Source organism: Helianthus annuus, chromosome 13 (assembly GCF_002127325.2).
Source record: "Helianthus annuus cultivar XRQ/B chromosome 13, HanXRQr2.0-SUNRISE, whole genome shotgun sequence".
Classification (NCBI taxonomy): domain Eukaryota; kingdom Viridiplantae; phylum Streptophyta; class Magnoliopsida; order Asterales; family Asteraceae; genus Helianthus; species Helianthus annuus.
The window spans coordinates 38,595,015-38,605,128 of record NC_035445.2 but is presented as its reverse complement, the minus strand read 5'-3'; the positions used below and the strand labels follow the sequence as shown (position 1 = coordinate 38,605,128).

Below are 10,114 nucleotides of genomic sequence, written 5' to 3'. Positions count from 1 at the left end.
TTTGAGATGCTACAAATGAATGATGAAGATACGATCGATTCCTTCACCGCAAAGTTGACAAGTATTGTTACAAGGGCAAACGGCTTGGGATCAACATTTGATCAACCAACCCTAGTGCGGAAACTTTTAAACTCCGTGCCAGATAGATTCATTCAGATTATTGCATCTATTGAACAATACTCAGATTTAGACACTCTTGACGAAGCAATTGGATGATTAAAAACCTTCGAAGAAAGAATCAAGTGTAAGAAAGGAATCCTTGGAGATAGCCAAGACAATCTCTTGTTCACACATTACGACAACAATTTTGGTCATGGTAGACACTCTGGAAACCGTGGACAAGGAAGACTTAATCAGTCACGAGGCCGAGGCCGTGGCAAGTTCAGACAAGAAGAAAGAGAAGATGACAAGTCACAGGATAATAATCATGATTATGATAGACGGAAGAGATACCCAAGAAATCAAGACAAATTCGTGTTTGACATAAGCAAGGTAAGGTGCTATAATTGCAATGATTATGGAGACTATGCCTCAGATTGTCCTAAACCAAACCAAAGAAAAGAAGAAGCAAATATCGTGCAAGAAGACGAAGAACCAACTCTTCTAATGGCACAAGTTGAAGAACTGGATCAAGATGTCAAGCAAGTAACAGGTAGAAAGCCGATGCTCAGAGACAAGGATCTACTACAACATGATCGTGATAAAAATGGAGAAGCACATGATGGCAGACAAGACATAGAGAAAGATCAAGGTGCAACTCAAGGATGTTCGAGATTAGGGGGGTGAATGAAATCATAATCTCTTTCACATCCTATAGATAAGGGTTCGTTATGTAATTAGTATAAAGATAGTTTATGTTAGAATTAGATTAGTGATAGAAGTGCGGGGATTAGATGCGACAAATCGAAAGTTAATAACCTACATGTTGGATCGATACATCCATGGGACGTACCCCTTCTCTGATCGACGACAGCAAGCACAGGGACAAAGGACGCAACCCTTCATCTTCGATTTCAGCCTCAAGATCAAAAGACATACCTGTTCGTGAAGGGACACGTCTATTGGATTCGCACCTCTTCGATATGTATAAATAGGGTTAGGATTTTCAATTGTAAAAACAACTCTCAATCATTCTGTACAATTACATTCAATCAGGTTCAATTGAATTCTTGTTGTTTATTCTATTTGCTGTTTCATCTTTATTTTCGTATCAAGTTCATAGATTGGGACCAACACATAGGAAAATAATCCAACATAAATCACAAGGACAATGATTTGTTTAAACCATTTAAAACATTCATTTGTAAAACAGATCCACATTAATTAATCACGATACAAGAACAAAACATGATATAAAATTCAAGAGATCTTGATGAAACACTAGTACTTAAGAAGACACTCATGGTAGATGATGATGCTTCTTCAAATACAGACAAAAACTGTCACAATGGCTTTGGATGCCAAAAACACTAAAGTAAGTTTGAACACCGCTAAGAAACAAACCCAGAAGTCCAGCGAAAAGTGCAACAAATGCCCAAGGACTCTTGATATACTCACGCTTAAGTTGGCTAATCCATGTATTCGTCTTACTGTCATAATGCTTTTGAATCTTAGTTGCTACATCTGAATAAGCAAAACTATAAGGCACAAGATCTCTCCCTATTTCATTAAACAGTTGTGCAACTTCTTCGTCGCTCCCGAGTTGGTTTTCAAGAACCCCAGCTTTTCGAAGAACCTTAACGTCCTCAGCATGATCCATTAGCGAATCCAGAAGACATATATACGATGTGACCCATGACCCATTTGTATCATTAGAACACATTTCATATGCCACTAAGTTTAACAGCATATGTTTTGTGGAATCATCCACAGTTATGGGAGGAAGTTCCAGGTTTGCAAAAAACCCACAGCTAGAAAAGTTAATATACCCTAAAGACCTGGTTTGACTCGACTTGAAATGAATACCTACCTCTATAAGCTCCTTAGCATTGCGAAAAGTATACCTGTCCTTCGGTAGTGTACCCCTAGATTTTTCTTTTGTAATCCTAGTTTGCAAAAGTTCAAGAAGATGACTTGTAGTATCTGGAATTGGATCATCCACCTGAAGTTCAACATATTTATTTATCTATTTTGTACAAGTTAAAAGAAGAAAATTAAATAAAAAATGACCGGAGACGGGGTATGCTGAGTAAGTTTGTATGTTTACCTGAGGTTTAGAAACATTTTTCCCTGATTTTCTGCATTTTTCCGGTGCTATAATATTGTCGTCGATAAAGCGTTTGATATTCGAATCCCATTTAGCGGGTAAAAACTTCATCACCTCAGTTAGAACTTGATATGGGATTTGGTTCTCAAGCAAAAGCATGTCTTGTTGAATAAACATGATTTGGTGGCTTTTTAAGCCTAGAGTATCCGTTTCATCCGTATCTGATTTGAAGATCTGTTCAATAAAATACAGAATAAAACAACCATCTAACAACATCATTCTTACGAACGCATCATCTGAGAGATGATCAACATCATCTTCATAGTATCCTCTCAACGTGGGAACCATTTTCAAAAGACTATGAAACAGGCTGCGAATTGACTCATGGTTCCCTTTCACAAGTTTGTTTGGATAGAGAGGTTTGAAGCTCTCCACCGACTCGAGGTTTGGTTTTCCATGATGGTATGGACCAAGAGAGACAACTTCTGGTACATAACATTTGTCACGATCCGTGTGTTTTTTCAGGATCTTAGGAACTCGGGGGATTCGAGTTGTATGAGAAGGTGGTGACTCGGCATTTAGTAGCGAACGAAGCCAGTCTTCGTTACTGTCTTTGTCTTTGACGACGGTACCCGACATTGGTGGATCGTTGATGTATTTAAGGTTTAATGTATAATTTGTAATTTGGTATGTTTGCTAAATATTAACTATTATGAGTTCTAACCTAGTTTTTTATAGATGAAGTAAGAATCATGCACAGCAAAACGTACTTCGGTTTGTGTTTAATTATGATTAAAGATATATCCTTAACTTGTCAATGACAATAAGTATGGAATACCAGCTGACATATGAGTTCTTTTCTATAATATATTACTTACAAAGTGTAAAGTGATTGCTTCATGTGGAGGCTTAGAATTTTCTTTCTGTTTCTTTGGTGATAAAATCATGGAATAATAATATATTCAATATCGTTGTTATAAACGCAGTCAAAACTTTTTTCTAACAAAAATATATAAATTAACTAATATAACTTTATTGTTACAAAATTTTTCATAAATGGTTAAAGTAAATGGCTGAATTATAAATAAGGTTTAAATACAAAATGTTTTTAACCTACAATGTGTAGAAACGATTTTAAGCTCTTGGATACTTAAATAAATGGTGAGATGATGGAAGCTCCCACTTCATAAACTATTTACACAAATAAAAGGTTCGAGGAGTAAAATTTGGTATTGCCTACTACTCTTAACTTTTTTTTAAGTTCTTCACTTTTAAAACATCTATAATTACCCGTTAAAAAAAAAAAAAAAACATCTATAATTACATTGTTATACAACATTAATTATTAACAAAAACTGCACCATAAAGAATCGAGCAATTTTTTTTTTTTTTTTTTTTTTTTTTTTTTTTTATAGTTTTGCTATACTTTTTTTTATAAAAAATATCAATAAACCGGTGTATAACTTGCGTAATTATGTTTATGTGTATTAATGAAACAGGTTGTGAAATTATGATAAAGGTTGTATAATTATTTTTATAAGTTGGGTAACTTATATCAGTTACGTAATTATGTAATATGGGCCGCACTACAAGAAACTGGGCTTTTTGCGACAAGCCCTTTGCGACGTAATGAAGTCCGCAAAAGGTCATATATAGAGACGAAAATTGGTTGCTATAAGTTTTTCACAAAATTTCATTTTTCAGAACCTATGGCGACGAAAATTAATTGCGATAGGCTTGGCGGGTTGGGGGGAAATTATCCCGCTTTGGGGAGATATGTGTTGAGACGAAATTTCGTCTCTCTCTGTAGATGAAAATTATTTAATTTTTATTTTTTTATTAACCCAAACATAATAAGATTAAGAGGGAAAAAAAATTGTTAACCTATTGCGACTAAATATGGTTTCTATAGGTAGAAGCATTAATTTTGATATATTAAAAACAACACACCAAAAGAAGAAACAGGTCCATTGTGATTTCCTACTCATCCTAAAACCCACTTGTATGCTCCATTAATAAACTACCGCCGTCAAGATTTCCAGCACTCTTCCGGCGAAATCCGCCAAGAAACCACCGTCGTCATTCGTAACTTGTAAGCTCCAACTCTCTTTTGCGTTGTTTCCATTCGTTTAGGGTTTAATTCTTCTCTATTTACAGATTTTTGGCGATTTCCGGTAAGAAAACGAACCGAACGTAACAACAATTTAGTTTGTCGCGTGAGTTCAGCTGTAAGTAATCCTAACCCTAAACTTGACTTGCTATTTTTTAGGTATTTTTCAGTCAGCTGTAGGTACTTTTAGTTTTGGGGCTTTTAGGGTTCTTTGCTCCGAGTTCAGGTCTGATTTGTTTTCACCAAACTAATTCCTTTTTGGAGGGTTTCAGCGACTTGATTGTGGGTATTTGTGGGTTTTCCTTTTTTCAGAATAGGTGTATCGCAAATGAGATGCTGATAAGTGGACTTACAAAATCGGTTGTGACTTATCCTAGTGGTTGAATAAAAATTATTTTGGAATTTGTATTTTGAGATATAATGGACCACGATAAGTGGTAGCCTGCTGGAACTGCAGACCTGTTTTTCAGCAATGCACTATGTTCTTTAGGTTTGTTATCGAGTCGTGAAAGTGATTCGGGTTTCATGTGAAATGACTAATGAACTGTTGACAACTGCTAATCTTCCTAAACGATTCCATTAAGAAAGAACTTTCACTTTGTTATGTAAGAGTAATGGTGGCGATAACCATCATTGAGGTGCACAAAGAAGCAGGTTAATATCAATTCTTAAAAAAGTTTAATTTTTATTTATAGAAAGTTTAAAGTTAATAGAAAGTTAAAAGCTTTGTTCTTTTTGTTTAATTTTCATTGGCCATTTACTTAAATCACTTCACATAAGTACATGACTGAATACTGAATACACCCTTTTTACGTTTAGGATCAAATCAAGGTAGTAACAAGATGCTAATGCGATTTAACGCTTTTAAAAAACCAGATTGGAAGAAAAAGAAAGCAGCCCGTGTCATCTTCGGGACCCACCAACAGCTCAGGAACGGCTAACACAGCTGGGCCGTCATCGATTTCAGCACCGTTGACACCGTCAACTCACACACATGGAGATGTGATCTCAATGCCATCTTTGCCACATTACGATAATACGTCAAAACCGTTAATGATGTTCCAGCCTGATGGGCCCACAACGCTTACATCTCCGTCAAATCAATTGGTGAGTATGACACGTGTGTCGTATGTAAGTGGGACTGGTTTGGTTTTTTAGTTTTCTTTAAATGGATATAAATTATACTAGTGGGATGATAAGGACATTGCGCAGGCTGACATGGAACACTTTCTAGAGGATGGATCTCTTGATGATAACGTCGAGTCTTTTTTATCACATGATGATACCGATTTAAGGGATACTGTCGGTCGTTGTATGGATGTGAGCAAAGGTAAGACGTGAGAGTTTCATAACTTTATTTATTGTTTGATCTTAGGTTTTACTTTTACGGAGGTCAATTCTGTTCGGGCTGGTGCAAACAAGGTTGTTTGCTGTCATTTCTCTTCAAATGGTAAATTGCTTGCTACTGGTGGTCATGATAAAAAGGCAAATAATAGAATTAAAACTGCAACAATTTAGAGTAAAATGCCATTTACATCCTTAGGTTTAGCCAGTTTTGCGACTTCCGTCCAACGGGCCGAATGAAAATGGCAAGATTTTAAACCTTTTGGATCAATATGCGGAAAAACAAACCATTGGATGAAAGTTGCAAAACTGGCCAAATCTCAGGGATGAAAATGGCATTTTACTCAACATTTTATATTTATGGTAATAACTCGTAAGTTTTGGGATGCAGGCTGTACTGTGGTATACAGATGCTTTAAAGTTGAAGACGACTCTCGAAGAACATTCATCAATGATCACGGATGTGCGTTTCAGCCCAAGTATGCCACACCTTGCCACGTCATCTTTTGATAAAACCGTCTATGTCTGGGATGCCGACAATGTTAGTTGACTAGAATTTGTTGACTTTATGTTCCACCCTCTAAATATTCTGTCTAAACAGTCCTCTTGACTATTTTATTTTGACTTTGACTTATAGCCTGGTTTTTCTCTGCGTACCTTTATGGGACATTCTGCATCTGTGATGTCATTGGATTTCCACCCGAACAAAGACGACCTCCTCTGTTCGTGTGACGGGGATGGGGAGATACGCTGCTGGAGCGTAAATAATGGTAGTTGCACTCGTGTATTCAAGGTACTGAAGTTAAAAAACTAAAATTTTACTATATTAGGTTATTTTTTAGTATTAATTCTTAAAAAAGTTTAATTTTTATTAATTGAAAGTTAAAAGTTAATAGAAAGTTAAAAAAGTTTGATTTGTAATTAATCAGTAGAGACATTATGTAATTGTTGTGGATTTTGGATCTGTGTAAAGAGTTTATTAGTTTTTTGTTTCATTAACTACTGTTGATGGTGTTATTAGTAGAGACATTATGTAATTGTGATACACTAATATAGAGTTTAAGTCTGAGTTTAAACTATTGATAGCAACATTTAGTTTTGGCCTACATTAAGACTATTCTTATGGGATTTTGTGACTGTGTATACAGGTGGATAATAATGGGGTAGGTGAGCTAGGAGATAGTGAGGTAGGTGGCTGCGACGGTGGCGGTGAAGCGGCTGTAAACTGGCAAAATGCTCGATACAAAGCCGAGGTACTGTCACACTCGCTTTACGTGCAGTTGTCGGCTCACGTGTCTTGTTTGCGAATTGCGACTCCCGTGGATCAGCTTCCTAGGATCGATGCACAGCTGGCGCAGTCGCAGCATGTTGTCGCGAAGTATTCGGGTCTCGGTGGGCAGGGTGGTATTCTTGGTGATGATAAGGAGCTTGATCAATTCATGGTACGAGTAAAAGATTGCGAGTTTGTTGAATCGTTCTGGTTTGAAAATTGAAGCTGATTGATTTTTTTTATTTATGTTGTAATGCAGACTCATTATGTTTTGTTGCTTTGTTCTTTTAAAGAGAAACTGCAACAACATGTTTGTGTTCACGCTATGGAAGCTGTTATCGCGTGTTGGGAGATCGAGCAGTCGCTACAGAGCTTGACAGGTTTTGTGGCTTTGTTGGTTTGGATTTCGGTTTGATATTTGTTCATGTTGTTGTTTGATGATGATGATGGTTGAAGGAACGGGTGCGGCAATGTCGGATGATGATGATGATCAAGTGGACAGACGAAAGTGATGCGAATTTGTTTGATGGGATGGGTTGCTTTTGTTTTTTTATACTTTTATGTATGGAGTTCATGTTTTGCACAAATGGAACATAAATGTTATTGAGTTTTGAACACACTAATTATTTTGACCGCCTGCGTGCCGTGAAGCGCGCGCGAGGTTTAAATCCTAGTTTATATTAGAATTGAACATAGTTTGCTTTATAATCTTTAATTTATTTTGGATTTAATAGTTTTTTTTTTATTTGGGAAACCTGGAAAAATTTAAAAAATCAAAAAAAAAAAAATGAATTTTCCTTTCAACTATAGCGACGAAATTGGGTTGCTATAGGTGACATATTAAAAAAAACATTAAAGCCTATTGTGACAAAATTTAGTCTCTAAAAATATTAAAAACCTATAACGACGAAATTTAGTCTCTATAGGTAAACATATTGCGACGCCGTGTATAGCGACGAAAAAACAGCCTAATACGACCGAGCAATAGGAACGACCCTATTGCGACAAAATGTCGTCGCCATAGCCTATCGAGACGAAATTTAGTCGCGAAAAGCCTCTTTTGATTCGTCGCAAAAAGTCTTTTTTTCTTGTAGTAGGTCGCCACAGCAGTCCAGGATGTCTAGCACGCAGCTTCAAGGATCCTCCATTCCACAACAGGGATCACTGGCAATGACCCTTCCTCAAGTATCATCGACCCAACAGCATGGATCATTGGCCATGACCCTTCCTCGAGGATCCTCTATCCATCAACATGGAACGGTGACAACTAATCAGTATCAAGGATCTTTCATTCGTTCTGAAGGATAGGTGGAGACGTTTCCGGTTTAAGGATCGTACTTCGACAATCAAGGATCCTCATCTAGGGCTCTAGGATTTATGGATCACACATCCAGACCTCCAGTGCAGACCTACCCTGGTCCTAATGTATTTTAGGATCAAGAATTCTCAGGCAGACAGTCATGGAGAAGCTCTGAAATTCATGAAGGGGATTTCATCCCTATGCAAACCATTGCTTCTTCTGGACCTACTATTATGCCAGACTTTCTTATCCTCGATATACCTCTGGCATACCAATTTCGAATCAGTCAGGAGATAACAATTTAAATACTACCTTTGATACTAACTTTGGTTATATGCAGGATGCAGGAATCAACCAAGCTATGGCCAGAGAGTTACAAAAACTCAAGGATATGATATCCAGTGTCCCATGAGTGGTTAAACTTATTCCTGAGATCCCAGATGGAAGTTACAGAATATCTCGCTTTGCACCCCCCATATGCAATGCTGAGATATCAAAGCGTTTTCAAACCCCCAATATGAAGTTATATGATGGTACCACTGATCTAGAAGAACATGTAGCTCAATATAGAGAAAGAATGGCAATCAACCCCATTCCTGAAAGATTGAAAGAAGCCTGTTTATGCAAGGGCTTTGGATCTACACTTACTGGATCAGTACTTAAATGGCTGTTAAGTCTTCCTCCCTATTCTATAACTTCATTCTCACATTTAGTTAACTTATTTAATAATCAATTCTCTTGTAGTAGAACATTTGAAAGGTTAACTAGTGACTTATATAGGATCACCCAAGTCCGTGATGAATCACTTAGACATTATGTTACTAAATTTGGTAGAGATTCCTTAGAAATCTCAAACTTAGATATTGCCACTGCTGTAGAAGCATTTAAAATGGAATTGCAAAAAGATTCTCCTTTCAATGATGATCTTGTCATGACACCATGCAGGAACTTAGATGAAGTAAGAAACAGGGTTCTAAGATTCATCCGTCTAGAGGATGATAAAAGGATCCAGGTTAGATTATCTGGATCATCAAACAGGAGAAGAAATTGTCACACCCCGACCAAGTAAAACAACAAGACGTGGCGGAAACGTCGGGGAGTATTATAACAGAATCATTGTTTCACAACCATGGATAAAATAATTTTGTTTTATTAAATCATTGAAATCTTTGTTCTATTACAAATCAGATAAATACAAATATTATCTTTCAAGTTTTAAAGTCGCTAAGGCACGAGTCCATCCTAAGTGTAGCATGTATCAACAATCATCACAAAGCAGCACCTGAAACATGTGTAAAAATAGGTACGTCAGCATAAAAATGCCTGTGAGATATATAGGTTTTATTGATTTAGGATTCATGACTTATAAGTTTAGAGAAAAATTTTGTTTAAGAAAAGTTGTCATGATCCTTGTAAAAATGTTTTTGTTTTGTAAATCATATAAAAATCGATAAGAAAACAGATGATATAAAAGAAAGATGTATAAATAAATAATTAGGTAAAAATGAGTTTATATATATATATATATATATATATATATTGTTTGAAAAACAATATTTTGATAAAAAGATTCATAGTATATATAAAAATATACTTTGGTTTTAAGAAAGTCGAATAAGTAATATATTAAAATATATTTTAGTTCCAAAATAGTCAAACATATAGTATATTAAATATACTTTAGTTGTCAAAATAATAGTTTTCAGTAGTATATCAAAAGTATACTTTGGTTTTGAAAAATAACATATTAAAACTATGTTTTGGTTTTGAAAAAAATAATATGTTAAACTATGTTTTTGGTTTTACAAAATATATGTTGGTTTTGTACAATATCACATATGAGAGCATATCAAACTATACTTTTGGGAGTAAAACTAAATATAC

General features: G+C 35.8%; 2 protein-coding genes and 1 long non-coding RNA gene across 3 annotated transcripts; 2 read left to right on the top strand and 1 right to left on the bottom strand.

Moving 5' to 3' along the window:
• Positions 1-1,255: 1,255 nt before the first annotated feature.
• On the bottom strand, positions 1,256-2,967 carry LOC110897688 (UPF0481 protein At3g47200). The gene is made up of 2 exons (XM_022144420.2): positions 2,207-2,967; positions 1,256-2,101 (listed from the first exon to the last, which is right to left on the bottom strand). The coding sequence occupies exons 1-2, from the start codon at positions 2,843-2,845 to the stop codon at positions 1,400-1,402; spliced, it is 1,341 nt and encodes a 446-aa protein (XP_022000112.1). The 5' UTR covers positions 2,846-2,967; the 3' UTR covers positions 1,256-1,399.
• Positions 2,968-5,543: 2,576 nt separating this feature from the next.
• Positions 5,544-5,726, top strand: LOC118485598. Its single transcript, XR_004876974.1, has 2 exons — positions 5,544-5,646; positions 5,692-5,726. It is a non-coding gene; the product is annotated as an uncharacterized LOC118485598 (long non-coding RNA).
• A 319-nt stretch (positions 5,727-6,045) lies between these two features.
• LOC110900709 (homeobox protein knotted-1-like 3) lies at positions 6,046-8,642 on the top strand. Its single transcript, XM_035982165.1, has 5 exons — positions 6,046-6,201; positions 6,298-6,453; positions 6,809-7,126; positions 7,190-7,339; positions 8,571-8,642. The coding sequence occupies exons 1-5, from the start codon at positions 6,046-6,048 to the stop codon at positions 8,640-8,642; spliced, it is 852 nt and encodes a 283-aa protein (XP_035838058.1).
• The last annotated feature ends 1,472 nt before the right edge of the window (positions 8,643-10,114 follow it).

What these genes read in the sequence shown, in the direction of transcription:
- LOC110897688 (XM_022144420.2), bottom strand. Translation starts at nt 2,845, where the DNA reads ATGTCGGGTACCGTCGTCAAAGACAAAGACAGTAACGAAGACTGGCTT. An exon ending in AAAATGTTTCTAAACCTCAG is followed by an intron (nt 2,102 to 2,206) that starts GTAAACATACAA and finishes GTTGAACTTCAG; the next exon opens with GTGGATGATCCAATTCCAGA.
- LOC110900709 (XM_035982165.1), top strand. Translation starts at nt 6,046, where the DNA reads ATGCAGGCTGTACTGTGGTATACAGATGCTTTAAAGTTGAAGACGACT. An exon ending in GTTGCACTCGTGTATTCAAG is followed by an intron (nt 6,454 to 6,808) that starts GTACTGAAGTTA and finishes CTGTGTATACAG; the next exon opens with GTGGATAATAATGGGGTAGG. An exon ending in GAGTAAAAGATTGCGAGTTT is followed by an intron (nt 7,127 to 7,189) that starts GTTGAATCGTTC and finishes GTTGTAATGCAG; the next exon opens with ACTCATTATGTTTTGTTGCT.